The sequence below is a fragment of the Dama dama genome, chromosome 22, assembly GCF_033118175.1.
Source record: "Dama dama isolate Ldn47 chromosome 22, ASM3311817v1, whole genome shotgun sequence".
In the NCBI taxonomy this organism is placed as follows: domain Eukaryota; kingdom Metazoa; phylum Chordata; class Mammalia; order Artiodactyla; family Cervidae; genus Dama; species Dama dama.
In genome coordinates, this window is record NC_083702.1 from 4,754,915 (window position 1) to 4,775,187 (window position 20,273).

At 42.3% G+C, this 20,273-nt stretch overlaps 1 protein-coding gene across 1 annotated transcript; it reads right to left on the reverse strand.

The window, feature by feature from the left end:
• Positions 1-337: 337 nt before the first annotated feature.
• On the reverse strand, positions 338-20,038 carry NUP50 (nucleoporin 50). The gene is made up of 8 exons (XM_061124348.1): positions 19,730-20,038; positions 15,923-16,001; positions 14,112-14,195; positions 11,086-11,272; positions 9,403-10,056; positions 6,272-6,353; positions 4,720-4,838; positions 338-3,859 (listed from the first exon to the last, which is right to left on the reverse strand). The coding sequence occupies exons 2-8, from the start codon at positions 15,989-15,991 to the stop codon at positions 3,657-3,659; spliced, it is 1,398 nt and encodes a 465-aa protein (XP_060980331.1). The 5' UTR covers positions 15,992-16,001; positions 19,730-20,038; the 3' UTR covers positions 338-3,656.
• Between the last annotated feature and the right edge of the window lie 235 nt (positions 20,039-20,273).

Sequence of the window (20,273 nt, forward strand, 5' to 3'; positions counted from 1 at the left end):
AAGGTTTGCTGCAAGCACTGAACAAGGGAATATGTTAAAAGCTTCTAGCACAATGCTTCTCACAATAGCCAATGAAAGGTCCGTTATTCCCAGTCTAACCTGTAAAAACAGGAATCCAACAGAAAATCCTAAATGGCCTGGAATGGGTCTCATCCAGCACAAGTGATCCCAGGCACCTAGGGATCCAATGACAGGTGGGTCTGGGTCTCTCACCTCCCAGCCAACCCTCCTGCTAGGGGGTCTTCCAGGCATACTTCACATGGCTCCTCCCGCTCCGGCGGGCTGGACGTGCCCTAACACCAGGTGCAGCAGAGGAACATAAAGTGTCAAACACTGATTCTGTTTACTTTCTGTTTATTCACATTTCATGGATTGATACACTTGCTCAAAGGGATCATTCAAAAACTAATACACACCGAGATTACATTGTCTGACAATTCAAGTATTTTAGCTTTAGAAAACAGTTTCCTATGTAAAATAGAAAGCAAACAATTGATTCATTTGATATGCTAACAAGTTTCCCGTCTCAGCTACAACTGGGCCTGCCACACCAGCCACACACACGCACACACACACGTCTGCCACACCAGCGACACACAGAGGCCTTGTGCTCAGAGCACCACACGGGAAGGAGTTGTGACAGGTCCCTCCCTGTCTTCTACTGGTGCTACAGGACAAAGCGGTTTGTACTCAGAGACCTCACTTCCAGAATGAGGATGACTACCAGGGGTTTGGGAGTGAGTCGCTTAGTTTGTAAAAATGCACTGCACTTTCATTTGGATTGTTCGGAACTGTTCTGAAACAGAATAACTGACAAATGCTCAGAAACAATTTGTCAGGCAATTCGCTGACCTTTAAAACTAAACTAAAAAAGCCTTCTCTAAACTTTTAACAGTAAGGTAGAATGTTAGTTTTTTTCCCTCTACCCCAGAACAGGTAGATATTTTTTGGCATGCAGCATATCAAAAATATGATTTAGAATTCAAACTGTAAAACAATAATCCTTTTTAAAGAAAACCAGTCCATAAACAGACCTGTTCTTTCATGAAAAACACAATCTAAAGTTTGAAAACTGGACACACATTTTCAGCCTGTAATCTAATAATGAAAACAGCATAATACTCTATTTTTTTTGCTTAATGGGAATGCTCAAAAGGAAGAGATGAACACACAGCAGTTAAAAAAAGGCCATTGGGATATTCAGTATTTGTCAAGATACAACACAATCTGATTTAAAGATATATACACCCTTTAGGCCACATTTATGACACTCACTCTATAGATTCTCAAACCAAAGATAAAAACTTCATCCACATTCAACATTTTAAAGCCTAATTTCTAATAACTTGTTAAAAAATAAATCTAACTAAACCCAAGGGGTAGAATTGAGCTGTTAAACAGTGGGGACAAAAAGGCAAGCCCTCCAGGGGCCCAGGCGCCCCTCCCCCAGTAACACACATGGACTTAAGATTTTACAGTGAAATCAACATACACTTATTAGGCTCTTTTACACTCAGACATAATTAAAGTGGAGACCGGCAAGTTCCTAAAGTACAAGAGTGATTTTAAGACAATACCACATTTTGACTTACGGTATACATACCACATGTCTCCCTTGTAATTTCCACTTTAACAGTACAGTCTTAGCAAGAATTTGCTGGGAATGTTAGAAAAAAAGAAAGCCACGCACACCCAGTAATTTAAAAAGACAAACTTTTTAGGATGGTGGTGGGGAAGAGTTAATCCAATCATGACTTTCATGCCATTTTTGGTGAACATTCCACATCACATGCAAAGGCAAACAAAATAATGCACCAGAGTTCCTATAGATAAAGAAGTCTGTGAGCCTGACTTTCTGGTGGGACAAGGAGCATGTGTGGCTAAGCTAGGACATGCTGATGAGGTTTGTTCCCCTAATTTCCTCGTCCTTGTAACAGCTGGATAAACCTAGTGTGAACAGGGCAGGGCCAGTATTAAGTTATCAACCACTTGTTAACTAAAACTCATCTACAACGAACACTCATGAACATTCTCATTTCTAAAAAGTAAAAGAAATAACAATTGCCACTTCCTCCCCAGGCCTCATGATACAGCTGATTTCAATCACATTCCCTAATAGTGCATGTTATCTACCCAAAGTCACACATGGGGCCAAAGTCTCCCCACGGAATCAGAAAGGTGAGAATGCAGTAGTACAAGAATTTCATGATCAGTGTTGGCCCAACTACTTTACCTCAAGTATTAAAGAGAAATGTATCATAAAATGGTTTCCCTGCTCCCTTTACATCTAAAAATTGTAGTTTTTTTTTTTTTATAAAAGCAACTGTACTATCTACAGTAATTTTGACTATCTTTTTTTAAAGTCAGAAGACATTATGTTCTGAAGAACAGAATATACAAGTGTGAGCCCTCAGGCACAGACCCTGAGCCTATCTGGTACCAGCATTAAATGACTCATGAGGAATGAAAGTGGACATTTAGAACATTAAACCTGACATCTAGTTCGTGTGACCAGAGTCGTCAAAGAACGCTAGTGCTAGTTACCCAAAAGCTATGGAGAAGTAACATGGCTACCTTGGGTGCAACCATGGCTCCATTCCACAGGGACATACGGAACATCTTACCCTTAAAAAGTAAATGGAAATTTCAGTATCAAATGTAGAATACACTGGTGTCTAAAAGTTAAAGGCAACGTTTACACACACAACTTCCTCTTCCATTACCTTATTGCATGTTTCCTGCTTAGTTCACATGGCTCATGTGTAATAAAAGCTCCTATGACTTAAGTTTAGAGTTTAGATCCATAGGATTCATCACGGTACAATTAACTAAGAGCATATTCTTTCCCTTTTGTTGTACGGTTTAACCCTTTTTTCTATAAGCGTTGTGACCACTGTCTGTGGTCTACAAACTACCAAATTTGTGCTTTTAAACCTCTTTCCTGGCAACCCCCCATCCCTTTTGTCTCTAGGGGGATACAGAAGTAAGAGCACCTCAAGAAGGAACCTACAAAACCAAAGAACAAGCTATTCATTCCCTCTTAAAATGAAAGAGCAGCTCTGGAATCCTAGAAGAGCAGCCTGTGGGGTTAAAGGCCAGCGTCCACACGGAAACAGCTGAGGACCCACTGCCGAAGGCAAGCATCCCAGCTGTAAAGTAACGTGGTAAAACAAAGCACAGAGGAACATCTCTGCCCCAGCGCGGCAGCACGGCTCACCCAGACACCAGTCAGCCAAGCCTGCCAGAAGGCCCCTCAGGCAAGCTCCCCTCGGACGCACGGCCGTGAAGCTGTGCAGATGGTGGCAGCAGACCCCAAGCCCTGGATCAGAAAAGCCTTTGGGAAATCTAATCGATACCCTGATTTCAGTCCATTAAGAAATCACTTGTGGTTAGTTTAATAAATGAACGTTAAAAATCTTGCAAAATTTTTCTTTCAAACGTATTGTACACATTAGACAGTTCTTAAGAAGGGAGAATGCAGTTTCTTAACACTTATCATTAAAGGTTTTATTGGCCTTTTAATATTAATCTTCCTCACAAAAGTTTTAAGTTATCTCTAAGTCCTAGAAGGTCAAAGTAAGAGGAGAAGAAAACTGACTAAGCTCGGGGCGCTGGGGGAAGCAGCGGCTTGGCGACAGCTACTCAGCCGGGCATGCTCAGGCATCCTTCTTCTCCAGCAGAATTTTGTGCAGCTCATCCGCGTCCTCGCTTGTTTTCACCCGAATCAACATGGGAACTGGGGTGGCGGCGTTCTTTTCATCAATGGGCGGGTTTGGAACGCAGACGATGAGCACGTTGTTCTTCCCTGTGCGGGTGCAAGGCATGCTGGGTGCAATCAGGATGTTGAGCAGTATGTTGCCTGCATTTAAACAAAGGGGAAAAGTGCATCAAAATAAATTATTTTCCATGAAACTACACCTTTAATAGGCTAAACATTAAACACTGATGCAACACGTACTTAACGGAGCCAAAGGAATGTCACAAAAAGGGCCTGGTTCCCTGACAGACTCCCTGACAGTACGGGGTCCCTGAGAGAGGACCGTGGGGCCTCTGGCAGCATGTGGACTTGGCCCCACTGAGGAAGCCTTCTCCCCAAAGAGTGGTCCAGCTGAGAAACGGCTCTGTCACAGGGGCCAGCACACTCACGGCCAAGAGTGAGAACGCTGTGACTGCACCGCAGGTCAGCCGAGCCCACAGGAAAGGCGCTTCACAGGAGTCTGTTTCAGGGACACAGTCTGGTGTCGCCTGGCACCCACGATCACTTCCCCCCAGAACCCCCACCCAGGCACTACCCCCTCCTTTCAGAGGACTGTTGATGGTAAAGCTGGAGGGTGGACAACAACGAGTTAATGATTCTTTGCTACATAAAAAGGATTCCTTTACAAGGTTAACTCCCCTTGAGAGTCAACTAAACCATCCAACTCACCTAGTTTCTTAGTCACATTTCTGGCACAAAGGAAAATGAAACATTTCGTTACCTCCTCGCAGGAGCTTTTTAATACAACGAGGTTTTCTTATGCACTATTACCCCAGCATTCAACTAAATCTGTAAGTACTGAATCAGTACAGGATGAATTTGGCCTGAACAATCTCTATTCTATTCCAAAAAACACGTCAACATACTTGAAAATCTCGAAGACTAAAATCAGCAAAGTAGAGAGCTTTAATGTACTATGTAATCATGATTATTTTGTGCCACCTGAAGAAAAAGGTACTCACCTAAATTGGTGTCTGCCCGCACTAACAACTGCGTCTTCTGATTCGCTGTAGGTTTTAAATGCAGAGTGCCCACACCCTTCTCTTTAAATTCATTTTCTTTCTTGTAAAACAGTTTACACCTAAGGAGAAAAAGAATCAGTATGCTCAGTGACATGTCATGAAAGCCACACGATTCTCCAACAGGCCCTGCTCATGCTTGTGTGGAAGCCAGTCAGTAAGTACAGCAGAGGGAGCTTGGAAGAGTCTTCTGTTGACCCAAATCAGGTCTGCCTTACACAAGGCAGGTAAGAGAATCTGATTAGACAGTCTACAGTCTCTCCTTCCTTCTAACTATTACACAGCAGGCCTGATACAATTCTTTACAATGGTTTCTGAAACTATCCTTTCTCGGGTCAGTCAAAAATCACTGCCAAGCACCTTACACCTCCCTGATGTATCATTGGTCCTGAGCTCAAGAGCTGCTCCTGGTGCTTAAAGAACAGGAACATACAGGACAAACACTCTGCCCCTCACCCTCACCTTTTTCCTATTTCTTATTTTTGAATTTTCTTTAGGACTCTTTCATCTCTGTAGGTTATTAATAAACAAGTCAAAACTACTGTGTTCCTTTGATTCACTATGGTTAGAAAAAAATCTTGGGTTAGAGTCTCTGTGGTCCAGTGGTTAGGACTTGGCACTTTCACTGCTGGGGCCAGAGTTCAATCCCTGGTCAGGAAATTAAGATCCCACAAGCCTTGAGGAGTGGGGGGGGAAAAAAAAAAAAATCAGCAAAAAAATCTCATTCAAAACAAGCAAAACATCCCCTAAGTCAGGGTCATTCCCTTACACCATCTGTGTAACTACATTTTAAAACAGGCAAAAAGAATTGGTCTCTTTTTAAAAGTTCTCAAAAATAAACATTTGAAATACCACGGGATTTGGTGATTTATACTATGAAAATTGCTGACTTACTAAGTCTGAAATTTTTGTATTAGAAAAACACATCCAAGGGAAGCTTTAAGGGCACAAATGTTTTTCAGTAAAATCTTTGTTAAAAAGCACAAATTTCATTTAACTGAGAACTAAAAATTTCCCTTCAGCCTTTTTCTGAAAGCAGCAACTCTCATTAAACAAAATCCACCCACATGCCAAACCAGTTTGCATCCCAGGGGGAAGACAGAGTAAAGTAAAGCCAAATCTAGAATCACTGACTTAGATGACTATCTTTGTAGGGAAATGAGGGGAAAAAAGGAAGGAGAAAAAGGGAGAGAACGATGAGGTAAGAGATGAGGACAAGAAAAGAGTTTCTAAAGCATATGAAAAGCAGAAAGAGCTAAACTAACATGAAAGAGCAAGCTTCGCCCAGCAGGAAATTTTTACATCATATTATTTTTAAATAAACAGGCCCAGAATTCTTCCTTGTCCCAATTCTGGGAGCAGGCACAGCCTGACCCCAGGAGGGGTGCCCGGTAAACTCTGCAGGGACGATGTTGCCCATGGGCTCCAGCCAGAGGCCTGTTTCCACGTCTCTGAAAATAAATTCATCAAGTGGGTTGCCGTGACCACTACTTACTTTTTGGAGTAAAAAGCATCGTCTTCTTTCACTTCAGTAACTACTACTTTCGGTGGCTCATCATTCTCTTCTTCATCTCCACCTTTTGTAAAAACACCACCAATGAGATTCAGAACAAGAGCCTAAAAATGCGATAAAAGAAGTTTGCCCCCCTGCCCCTCACCTGAACCTAAAAATTACATGTAAGCTGATACAGAAACTGAAAGCACAATCTAACTGTGTCGGGGGGTCAAGGTGAGGAGGTACTTGGTGGATTTTTGTAGAAAGTCTTAGAACAAAAGTGTCCATGCTTGTATGCAGAGTGCAGGCAAAGTTACACAGAAAAAGTCAACACTCAGGTGCCCGGTTATACTCAGGTTGCCCACGAAAAGAAAAATCTCACACAGGCTTCTAGCACATGAAATTTCACCCCCAAATATTCCTGTAACCATTTCTGCATCATGCCAAAGAACGAAGGAACGCAATGGCCAAAGACAGAGAAAATAAGCATTTTACAGGGCACGTTGTCAGAGAAATGAGTCCCAAGCCAAGTGTAAGTAACTGAAGCTGTGTCTGCATCACCACGCATCTGGGCATGCTGGTACAGGGGGTGCCCTCCCGGTCTGAGCCCAAAGCACTATCCTTGACCCCAATGCCCCAATCATAAGGGAGAGTAAAGTCACTGGTGGACACAAATTACGATCCCCTTAAAGAGAAAGCAACTGTATAAAACTCAGTGATGAGCAACTAAGAAAAAGAATTTTGCTGCTCAAACAATTCAGGTCACAAGATTTAAATTTTAAGATGGTATGCCTGAGTTAGGCCCTGGGCATTTTGTTATTTTAACAAGTTCTCCAAGTCTTTTCGTGCATAACATGTGATAACCACAGGGTGAGGAATAAGTGCTTTATGGAGGGGTGCCCTGCTGAGATGGAGACTATTTCAATTCAGCATCCTTTCTACAAACAGCAGAGTGCCTGTGACTGTGACACACTGTCTGTCTTATTTAAGACAGACAAAGGGAAGCTCTTTATTCTCTGCTTTGCCCTGGAGGGCTCTTGCCTGAGGATACAGCTGAAGGCAGGGCAAAGCAACAGAAGGAGGTTTCCCTCCAGGAAGAAAAACAGTACTTATGGCCCCCTGGCAACTGCAGTTTTCTTTCTCAAAAATCAATATGCTAATACCTGGGGAATGCACTTTTAACTGCTTTTAAGCCTCTATACAGACACTACTTGTTCATGACCACCATGGGGTGAAGAGGGATAATGACACAACCCCTATTTGGAGATGTTCAAGCTGGATTTAGAAAAGGCAGAGGAACCAGAGATCAAATTGCCAAGATCAGTTGGATCATCGAAAAAGCAAGAGAGTTCCAGAAAAACATCTACTCCTGCTTTATTGACTACGCCAAAGCCTTTGACTGTGTGGATCACAACAAACTGTGGAAAATTCTTAAAAGAGATGGGAATACCAGACCACTTGACCTACCTCCTGAGAAATCTGGATGCAGGTCAAGAAGCAAGAGTTAGAACTGGACATGGAACAACAGACTGGTCCCAAACCGGGAAAGGAGAATGTCAAGGCTGTATATTGTCACTCTGCTTATTTAAGTTATATGCAGAGTACATCATGAGAAATGGACTGGATGATGCACAAGCTGGAATCAAGATTGCCGGGAGAAATATCAATAAACTCAATACGCAGGTGACACCACCCTTATGGCAGAAAGCGAAGAATTAAAGAGCCTCTTGATGAAAAGTGAAAGAGGAGAGCGAAAAAGTTGGCTTAAAGCTCAACATTCAGAAAACTAAGATCATGGCATCCAGTCCCATCACTTCATGGCAAATAGATGGGGAAACAGTGAAAATAGTGACAGACTTTATTTTCTTGGGCTCCAAAATCACTGCAGATGGTGACTGCAGTCATAAAATTAAAAGACACATACTCCTTGGAAGAAAAGTTATGACCAACTCAGACAGCATATTAAAAAGCAGAGACATTACTTTGCCAGCAAAGGTCCGTCTAGTTAAAGCTATGGTTTTTCCAGCGGTCATGTATGGACGTGAGAGTTGGACTATAAATAAAGCTGAGCGCCAAAGAACTGATGCTTTTGAACTGTGGTGTTGGCGAAGACTCTTTAGAGTCCCTTGGACTGCAAGGCGATCCAACCAGTCCAGGCTAAAGGAAATCAGTCCCGAATATTCATTGGAAGGACTGATGCTGAAGCTGAAACTCCAATACTTTGGCCACCTGATGGGAAGAACTGATTCATCTGAAAAGACCCTGATGCTGGGAAAGATTGAAGGTGGGAGGAGAAGGGGACGACAGAGGATGAATTGGTTGAATGGCATCACCGACTCAATGAAACGGAGTTTGAGTAAACTCCAGCAGTTGGTGATGGACAGGGAAGCCTGCCTGGCGTGCTGCAGTCCGTGGGGTTGCAAAGAGTCGGATGCAACTGAACTGACCGAAGAACAATGGAGAGAGTGGAGGGGCTGGGATGACGGCCTGGTTTGGGGCACTAACAAGACAGACCACGAACACTTGTAGAAAGGCGGCTGCGACCCAGACGTGTCAGTTTGTCCCACAAGGTTATGACGTCTGTTGTTGCTATTGTCCTTCAGTCACCAAATCACATCCAGCCCTTTGCCGCCTCACAGACTGAAGCACACCAGGCCTTCCTGTCCCTCGCCATCTCCTGGAGTTCGTCAAAGTTCCTGTCTATGAAGTCCACCTATTTTATTTATAGTAATGTTTTGCTATGTGAATTTATAAGCAAATCTCTTAAAACAATTCAGTGAACATCCATGATGAGTTTTTTTCAATAAAATAAATTTTCAAAAAATCTTGTTTTTTTTCTTAATGTAAAGGCATGTATTTGATGGGTTTTCAAAGTTCCTGTGCCAGATGTTTTTCTATTATTTTTATATTCATAATCCTTATAATAATCCTATAAAATAGGTCTTACTCCATTTTATGAATAAGCAATCAGAGAAATTAACCAGCTCTACCCAGGATCACACATGCATCTAGGCACTAATGGAGTCTGGACATGAATCCAGACCCATCTTACTCACAAGACTACACCCTTCCCACTAAACACAAAACTCACATGAACCTAAAACAGACCTCAAGCACTGAACTGTGTTTACCTTTGCATTCGTTGCCGCCACTTTCTGCTTGGCTCTCCGATGTTTTAGTGGAAAATGGTGAAGAAACTGGTTTACTCTGGGTAGTATCTTTGCCAAATAAACTGGAATTTCCAGAAGAAAATGAAAATCCAGTCAAGGGGCCCGAATTTAAGGAGCCCAAAACAGAACTATCAATTTTCTTGCCAAAATTAAACGAGGCACTTGTGGCTCCTAGTGATGGGTCCTTGCTCTTTTCAGACACAGTTTCCACCTTCTGTTCAGACGTATCCTCCGTTTTGTTGACATGAAACAAAAATGGTGACTCTGGTTGTAATTTTGTTGAACCAAATAGAGAAGGAGGCTGTGCGTCAACTGATATTTTGCTGGCTTCACTTTCAGAATCACTGTTGCCGCTGCTCCCGTGCTGCTGTTCGATGCTTGCCAAGTACTTCTCGTAGTCTTTGAAGATCGGTGTGAGGTCGCAGAGCGGGTTTGTGTCCACGTGCTTCACGATCCAATCCCGCACAGAGCGGTTTAAGGCTGCCAGCTGCTTGTGATAGGCATTCCCATGGCGGGCAGCACCAGAGGAGGGAGGCTGCTGACTGTCACCGGTAGTTTTAGGAGTTGCAATCTTTTTATCGACCAAGGAGGTAGGGCCGTTTATAGCAGTAGATCCTATAGGAAATTACATGTTTAAGAATTTATTCAGAAGCTGATTTAATTAAGCCATTCAGATTTTCGTACTGCTCTGCCTTCACATTTTCTTTTATCGTATCCCATTTTTGTTACAGTTCAAGATGCGTACATATAGTATTCAAAAACTAGTTATTACAAAAATCAAATCAAACATTTTACATGTATACATGAATGTGTGTGTGTATATATATATATACACATTTTTTTTTCACATGCTTGCATTAAACCTGTCATTTTAAAATAATCTTTTCCTTCAAAAGGATGCCCATTTCACCTAAAACTGTCAAAATAGTTAGTATAAAACTTAACCCCCAAGATTGTAGGAACATATATTAATGCAGTTAAAATCTTAACAGGAAGTGCTTATTTTAATCACACTAAACACTGCCTAATTTAAATGAAACAGTATACACTCTTAGAATAATTTGCTAAGTATGATTCAATGAGTCAGGATCACTTCCAAGAATCAAAGATTTTAACCCGCAAGTCCATTCTCTGTTGCTAATTCCAAGATTCTTGAGTAATTTCCTCAAAGCAGGATGAGTCAACATGTCCTGGGCAAACTAAACCACGCCTGGGAATGTAGGTGCATGACACAGAGGAAATTCTTGGTACATTATAATGAATGAGGTGGAGGGATGGGAGGCCTTCACCTAGGGTCCACTAAGCTTCTTTTTCTCTTTTGATCCTTACGTCAATTCTGAGGTCATATTCATTTCACAGCTGAAGGAAGATTTGGAAGCTCAAAGGTTAAGGAACTTTACCAAGGTCACACAGAACTGGTAGGTAACTGGCAGAACTGAGAACAGAACCCAGGCTCTTTTGGCCTGAACTCTGCTCACTCTGTAATTAGCCAAAAGCTCCCTAATTTCCGTCCCTTTCATCATTACCATGTTCTTGCTCCTACAGCCGCAGAACCCAGAGAAAAGCTCTTCCCCCCAAAAACTGCAAAGTTAGTTTTTATAGATTATCCTTCCACAGTAAGACGGGGAAGAAGTGCCTACTCACCGAAGGTGGCCTTGGTCTCAGTTGCTGCCCTTGTGCTGGAGAAGGAAGGGGCACTAGTTATGCTGTTTCCGTTCGACAGTCCTTCCAGAGGCTTCCCTCCAGCACCATTACCAAATCCAGAAAACCCTCCTCCTCCAGAAGATGCAACCAAACCTTTAAATCCTTTAAAGGCCCCTCCACCATCAGACTGAAAAATAAGGAAAGAGCACACACTAGATAACTCTTTTTGTTTCCAAATAAGCAAGCAAATGGCAGTATTCTCTTGGCTAAATAGTACCCACAACCCTCATGCAACCAGCATGAAAGGAACTGCCAGAACAAGCAGAGACAACATGGATTTTACTCATGATCAGAGATTTGCAATCTGAAACTGCCTTCCTATAACAGGAAGGATAGATGGAATCAGAATGAAATACTTTTTTAAAACCTATGTATGATATAAAAGGTTAAAAAAACTAATTCAAATAAATTAATGGACTCACCAGCAGCTACAGAACTATAAATAAAACATTCTCAACACAACCAAACCCCAAATGAAAGACTTTTCACATACTATTCAAAGACCAAGTGCCTAAGGAAGTTATAGAAACATCAAGTTAGGGTCACTCAAAGTATTTTACCCATTACTTACAATTTCCTAGGAACTTCTGGAGCTTTCAACCTGTGTTCAAGGCACAGAACGTTGATGCTTTGGGAATGTCTGGCCCGCTTCATGAAATCCGAAAGCTGCTCTCTGCACTGAGGCCTGCACCGCTTCTGCCTCTTCACTGTCACGCGCACACAACAGCTGGCCTGCCCCTCCTCGAGCCTATCTTCCCAGGCATCTTGTCCTCGTCACAAGTTCCCGCTCTCAGGCCTCTTGCCAGGAGCCCCCATGGCTTCGACCTCCTGGACGGGAAACTTACCAGAGCTGCACCCATCTCCCGACTCCTGTTCTGAGTGGCCAACCAGAATACCCAGCGGTCTCCTAGAGAACTCCATGTGGATGTACCACAGGCCCTGAAATACTTCTCCTAAGACAAAACCAATAACTTCCGCATGAAGTCCCTTCCCCCCTATATCTTCTCCACGAAAGAGCTATCAACTATTACTTGGCTCAAGGCCTACATCCTACCAGTCACCAGTCTTAAGAATGACACTAGGCCAGAAAAGAACTCAGAATAAAGAAAAACTGAACAAAGCCACCACAGAACATGCAGCCAAGTAAATTTATTCCAAGGATGCCACCCAGACTGTTCAAACAAGCCTCTCCTGCCTGACAAGAGACGTCCAGGTCACCAAGACAGGACTCACGGGTCTGGGGTGTATTCGAGGGATGAAGAGCTGTTAAACATGGAGTGACTGCTGACTATGGAGACGTGACGTCAGTTCAGGAATTATAACTCATGTTTTATCTTTTTGAACACAAGAATGAAACATTTTGCCAGGAAACAGCTATGACAAACCTAGACAGCATATTAAAAAACAGAGACATTACTTTGCCAACAAAGGTATGTCTAGTCCAAGCTATGGTTTTTCCAGTAGTCATGTATGGATGTGAGAGTTGGACCATAAAGAAGGCTGAGTGCAGAAGAATTGATGCTTCTGAACTGTGGTGTTAGAGAAGACTCTTGACAGTCCCTTAAACTGCAAGGAGATCAAACCAGTCAACCGTAAAGGAAATCAATTCTGAATATTCATTAGAAGGTCTGTTGCTGAAGTTGAAGCTCTAATACTCTGGCCACCTGATACAAAGACCCTGATGCTGGGAAAGATTGAAGGCAGGAGGAGAAGGACGAGATGGTTGGATGGCATCACCGACTCAATGGACATAAGTTTGAGCAAGCTCTGGAAGATGGGGGAAGGACAGGGAAGTCTGGTATGTTGCAGTCCATGGGATCGCAGAGTCGGACACAACTGAGCAACTGAACAACAAACACTAGAAGGAACACCAAAATGGGAAATGCTTCTATTATTCTCAAACGTATTACCCCACCTACACCTCAATCCTAGGAAACAGGTAAGACTTTGAGAATATCTTACATTTTCCTGTCTTATCCCAACACCCACTTCCCTTGTTTTCCAATTACTATATTCATTTTTCCACTTCATACTATAATACAACTTGAATTTGTCTACATCTACCTCTTATTTCCCCAACTGGATAAGCTCCCTTTAAGGTACAGATGTCACATTTATTATCTTTTATATCTCCCATGGTCTTCACCAAGGGTATGCAAAAGTGAACTAGGCATTTTAAAAAGCATTTATTAAGAACTCAATCAAAAAACGGACAAAAGGTCTAAACAGACATCGCCCCAAAGAAGATATACAGATGATCAACAGGCATGTAAAAAAATGTTCAACATCGCTAATTATTACAGAAACACAAATCAAAACTACAGCGAGGTATCACTTCACACAGGTCAGAATGGCTACCATCAAAAAGTCTACAATTAATAAATGCTGGAGAAGACATGGAGAAAAACGTGCCTTCCTACACTGCTGGCAGGAATGTAAATGGGTACAGCCACTAAAGGAGAAAAGTATGAATGTTCCTTTAAAAAAGAAAAAAAACAAAACAAAACCAAACAGAACTACCATACAATTTAGTGATCCCACTCCTGGGCATTTATCCTGACAAAATTATAATTCAAAGATACATGCACCCCAAAATTCACTGCAGCACTATTTACAATAGTCAACACATGGAAGCAACCAAAATGTCCACTGACAGATGAACGGATAAAGATGATGATGTGCTGTGTGCTCTGTCTTGCTGACTCTTTGTGACCCCATGGACTGTAGCCCATCAGGCTCCCCTGTCCATGGAATTCTCCAGGCAAGAATACTGGAGTGGGTTGCCATTTCCTTCTCCAATGATAAACCATTATATATTTTTAAAAGGCATTCTTGATAGATTTACATAAAAGATATTTTTTTTTTAAAAAGCACTTATTGATCTGATTGCTCCCAGAGGTGGAAATACTCTACAACTCAGAAATCAAATTAGTGTTTAGAACCAGAAGCTGTAAGGAAACACTCACTTCAAATCCAACATTTCTACGCTTTGCTTTCTTTATGGCTCTATTCTTCAAGACCTCCTCACTGGCCACCGAAAATGTTCCCACCTGCAGGAGTATACAAATTAAAGAGCAATAAGAAAAGGGCAAAAAGGTAAAATGCTGAATTTCTAAAAAGCTAGACCAAGACAAACTGATCAATAACGTCTGGGTTCTAAGTACTGTTAATACTGATAACACGAATTATGGAGAGCATATATTAAACTAAAGTTTATGTCTCTTATCTGTCTTATGAATTTCATTGCTAGTCAGGTGAATCAGAAATGTTTCAGAAACTACAAATCCAGACTTTGAACCACAATTCAGAGAGAAGAGTGTATACATCAACTTTCTAAGAAGACTAAGACCATCAAAACCTTGGCACAAAACTGTTCATGATCAATTCTTTAAATATTTCAAATATATTCAAAGACATTACCCAGATGCCAAAGCTAGCATCTTACTACTATAGTTTTCAAAAACTAAGTTCATAATACACATTATTTTAAAGAACAGCTCTGCCCATTTGCCCATGATCCAGAAGACCTCTGAGGGACCTGGGACTCTAAGTGACCTGTTGGAAATTTGCCAAAAATGTTTGGCTTTACTTTACCCTTTCTTTTACCTTGGAGAAATGGCATAGAATACTTGCTGTAAAAAGTTCTCTTCTATACTTATTTCAGATAATGTTAAACTGTGGAATCTCTGTACCCACAGAAAGGATCATCTGACTACGCCTGACTCAAATGTAATGTCCTTCCACACACGTTTCATTAGAATCTATATCCAAATGCAAGTTCTTTCATTTCTGAAATATTTTAATGTCAGAACAAATCATTATGTGGTAGGCCCAGAATGTGACTGTAGCCTAAAACATGGAAAAAACTGAGTTACCAAAGACATGCTTAAAAAGTACCAAGTCAGTCAGAGTTGTTCAAAACACTTCTTTATAAGCCCATACTTGTGATTTTGGTTTCCTTAAAAATATTAGTACACATATTTATAAAGGAAAAATATTAGTACTAGAAAATAGATTGAGAAAGAAAGAAAACAGCAATCGAAGAATCATCTTGGAAATGCTTTTGCAAACTATTTAAAATATATATGTGTATTTTTTAACTTAGCACACTTCTTTTAACTTGAAAGGCTAACTTGGTTCAGGCTTGCTCAGTGAACTGGCCTGGGAGTATCAAACTGCTGATGAGGCATTTCAGAAATGCAGCTGTGTTTTATTCTTTTTAAGAGAAAAATTAAAAGGTTTCCTCAGGGAAGACCATTTTTATTTTCTTAGGAAAGAAACCAGGCCATCTAAATTCTATTCCTGTTAACCCAGCTGGGGGTGGAGAGTATCTCAGATCTTCAATATGAAATAAAACAGGACTCTTAGAAGCAGTACACTAAGGGAGGCAAACTCAATCTTCTAAAATCTAAAACTGCTGAGTATGGCAAACTAAGACAGTGCTGGTAAAACACTTTTCAAGTTTAGTTTATAACTAGATCATTTGCGCAGCCTTCAATCTGGACTAAAACCATGGGCTGAGCGTGCTCAATGAAATGCTATATGAAATTCAGGAGGAAGAGGATTCTACAAAGGAGTATTGAAGGAACAGTTGCTAATCAAAAAGCACACCCATCAATTTCTATACTTAGCATAGATCATAAGAAACCGTATCATTTCCAGTTCAGGATGCTCTGAAAAAGGCCTTTTATTTTTACCACAGTCTTCACGAGGAATCACAAAACAAATTTAAATTTGGAAGTAGCAGGAACTCATTCTTAGGGAAAGCACTTTTTACCTCTTCTGCTTCGTCTTCTTGATCCCAATTCCTATCTGTCAATTCCTTCTCGGCGATTCTTTTGGCCATTTTTTTGAACCTAAAAGTAAAAAGATTAGAAGTAGTAAGCTTTTGTTGTTGTTAAGTCGCTCAGTAGTGTCCAACTCTTTGCAACCTCTTGGACAATAGCCTGCCAGGTTCCTCTGTCCATGGGATTTCCCAGAAAAGAATACAGGAGAGGGTTGCCATTTCCTTCTCTAGAGGAACCCAACCTAGGGTCAAACGTCAAACCCATGTCTCCTGCACTGGCAAGCAGGTTCTTTACCAATGAGCCACCAAGGCAGCCAGTAATAAGTCTGCTTTTCCAAAACATGATTTAACTCTTACAACGAATTTTAAAAATTTACTTTAGCATGAAATGAGATAAAAACATCCCTGATACCAGTGGGCACTTCTTTAATGAGAACGGTATACCACTGTTAGGCTCCCAGTGTCACAAATCCAACAAAAATTACAGGAGAAGGCAGCGAGGTCTTCTAAGACACAGTGAAAAACAATAAAACAACTCCATTTGGAAAAAAAATGCTAATGAAACACTGATTTTTTAAAAATCAGAAATCTACAGAACTGCCTAATAATCAACAAATGCTCAATTAACTCCATGCAAATTACATTTATACACAGCCTGGCTATAGGCAAGACATTTTTAATATTTAAAATTCTCTTAAGGATATTTAGTAAAGTTTGACCTTAGTTAAGAATGTGAACGAGGCATTACATTCACAAGATGGTCTCTGACTTCAAGGGTTCATCTTGCAAGCTTTCAAGTTTACGATGGCGGGAAAGCAACACTCGTTAAGTAGACACCTTCCTTAGATTTTGACTTTTTCTCAGGCCAGCAATATGAGGTATGATATTCTCCTGTGATCCTGGGCAGTGGCAACAAGCCACAGCTCCCAGCCAGCCAGCCAAGCCACCACAATCAAGGATACACTTACAACCATTCTGTACCCATATAACTAATCTGGTTTTCATTTTCCGTATAGTATTCAAAAAATTATATGAGATACCCAACACTACTATAAAACAGTCTTTGTGTCAGTTGATTCTGCCCAACTGTAGGCTAATGTCTGAGCACTTTTAAGATAGGCTGGGCTATGATCTTCAGTAGGTTTGACGTACTAAATGCATTTTCGACTTACAGTATTTTCAACTTATCATGGGTTTATTGTGACATAATCCCAACATACATTGATGAAGATAGTTCAAAATATGATTAACATGAATGTTAACATTCTTGGAATTCTTAATTCTTCAAAAACAAGCCATCAGCAGCAGAAACCAACATAACATTGTAAAGTAATTGGCATCCAATTAAAAAATAAATTTAAAACTAACAAAAAAAATCGCAAAAAAAGAAAAAGACGCCATCAGCTCAACTTCTATTCAAGGCTTGTTATTTAGTCGCTAAGCTGTGTCTGACTCCATGTATTCATCCCTTAAAATTTCCAATTTATTTTCTGACCCTAAGATGTGTATCTGTTGCTATTAAAAACAGAAACAATCAATGGAAAGCGCCACTGTGACCGCTGTGCTTGGCTCTTCCCTAACTTACCAATTAAACAGGCTGCACATCTCCTTACCTTGCCCAGACCAATTACCCTGGAACACTAGCCAGGGTTCCTGAAAACCAGCCTAGCTTCCTTCCTAGTCCTTCCCCACTCTTATTTGCCCTCAAGACCACAACCCACCAGAGAAGTTTCTAGAAGCTCATGGTCATTAAGACACAAACTTATACATCACTCACCGGGCACAGTAAGATCTGTAAAATAAAATTCAAAGCCAGCATTCCAAAGTCCTCCAAAATCCTATCCCCTGGTAGGATAATCCCATAGCAATTTTCAGCTTTTAATAAGCTTCTAATAATCTCTGAATTTTTCTTTGACCAAGTGCTTTTTTCTGATTACAGAATAAATGGCTTTAAAGCCCCCCCCCAAAAAAAGAAGAAAAAAGAAAAAATAAAGTCCCAGATTCTAAAACATACATGAGAATTAACATAATTTTGTCATTACTTGCAAATCTTTCTTAATGCCTTCGTCCCAAACACTTGGTCAAGTTTTGCTATTAATCTTGTCATTCAGAAAACAAACAAGGTACCCTTCCGCATAAATTCTTAGTAAACTTGAACTGTTCAGAGGCCAGGCCTCTGTGTGGCTTCTTTTGGGCCATTTTCCCATTCAGTAACTAACACCTCCACCAGAGGGCAGAAGAGAGGAAAAACTTAAACAGTCATTTTTTTGCTATTAACTTAATAACCTAACTAGTTATTAACAGGCAAAAAGGAGTGGAGCTGAAAGTGCAAAAACTTTATTAAGTGTTAAAATTGTAACACCTAACCCACAGCCACTACTAAAGACAACTGGCATAGTCAAATAACCTAAATTAATATACCAATTCACTTCCTATCCACATTTATCCAATCTCCATTTTTATCAAATCAATGAATAATCAGAGGGCAGGTATCTTTGTTTCACTCATTCAGGTACCTCAAAACCCGCCCCCCTCCACATGATAGATGGTCTAGAATCAGAGATCTGAGACACTGCAAGTTTGAGAAAAATACTACAAAATGCTAGCATCCAGTTTTGCCATGTTGTTGTTGAAGACCTTGGGCAAATTATTTCATTTTTGTGCCTCAATTTATTTACTTCACAACAGGGAAGTGCTGTGAAATTTAAATGAGATAAACAAAAACTTAGCTTAGAACAGTGCCTGCAACAGAGGAAGGACTCAATATATCTTATCAAAGAGAAAAGTTCTGTCAGAAACAAAGGCTTTCCCTCCCTAACTTAAAGGCTGTAGTGGAGAAAAACAAAATTAACTTGAATTATGAATCGGGCTCTAAATAATACTTTACCAAATCCATATTTTATTTCAAAGCATGGTACTTCAGACAGTAACATTTCTTTGAAAAAGGAAAAAAGTGCCGGTAAAGTACTTAGAACAAAGTCTGGTACCTAGTCTTTAAGTGTTAAGAACTAAGAACGTAAAAAAAAAGGTGGGCTTGTGGTTTAGAAGGCACCAAATCATGAAATGATTACGAGGTATGAAGCATACCTTGAGATAGGAAAATCGAAAACTTTCGGTAATTGGGGGAAACTTTATTTGTGCCGGATACAGGGAATTCTGTGATCTCTGCCACCTGGGGCTGCCTCGACCTTGGGGTGTAACTTCAGTCCACGTCGGTTTACTCCAAGACGGAAACAGATTGGAACATACTTGACAGCGTGGTCCCCCGAGGAAAAACGGAACATGGGGCCGGCCCTCGGAGACTGAAACGCTCGAGGAAAACGAAATCCTCGAACATTGCTTCTTAATCGAACAGAGTCAAGTGATCAGTGGGCTGTGGCTGCAGTACCGGAGGAGGGTAGTGGAGGGAGCGGAGAGAGACGAGTACCGCGAGGAACCGCGAGGAAATACACCGAGGACGCCTCGCCAGGACGGCCCCTTCCCTCTCCGGCTCCCGCCTCCGCCGGGGCCGCAGGGGCCCCGCGCCCGGGCCCAGCCTTCCCCAAGTCGGACACCGCAGCCCCGACAGGCCGGCCCCGAGCCCGGCCTCACAAACACCCCGCCGGGTTGCGTCGCGGCTGACACCGCGCCCCACCCTCCTCCGCTCCCTCAAGCGCCCCGTCCCCAGCCGGCGCCCCGCACCCCGCTCCACCCTCCTCGGGCTCCCCGTTTCAGGCCCGGGTCCAGCACCCGGGGCCCGGCTTCCTTCTTTACCCGGCGCCCGCCCCTTCCGTGCCGCCCAGTCAGCCCGCCCCTCACCTCTCCGGTGGCTGCGGCGGCCCTCGCTGGGATGTGAGCGCGGCGAAGCCGGGGTGCGCAGCGGAGACTAGGTGCGAGGTCGCGGCCGCGGCACTCGGGTCTGAAGCGGCGCGCGGTCGTTTCTGCTGTGCTGAGAGCCTCGAAGGATTCGGTGATCGGCAACCCCTGAGTCTCAAACACCATGTCCTTCGGGGGGGGGGGGGGTCTCGTTTCTCTGCGTTGAGCAGTGAGGGGAGGTAAGCCGTCCGTTCAGCAGGAGACGGCTAAGAGAACAGCGCCCCACACACCTAAGGCCGCCATTTTGTAACTCGAATCGAGCCTTCACGACCAATTCGAAAAAAAAAGGGAGGAAAGAAACGCCCGCGTCCAGCTACTGCGCAAGCGCGCCGGAGCCTCGGTTGGCAGCACCACCCACGGCGGCGGCCGGGCCTCCCGCTGCGCATGCGCCTAACTGCTTTGAAAAAACTGTCGACGTAGGCGCGTCTCTCGTTTCACGCATGCGCGCGCAAGCGCACGTCCCATGCTCTGGCTCCGGCGGAAGTCG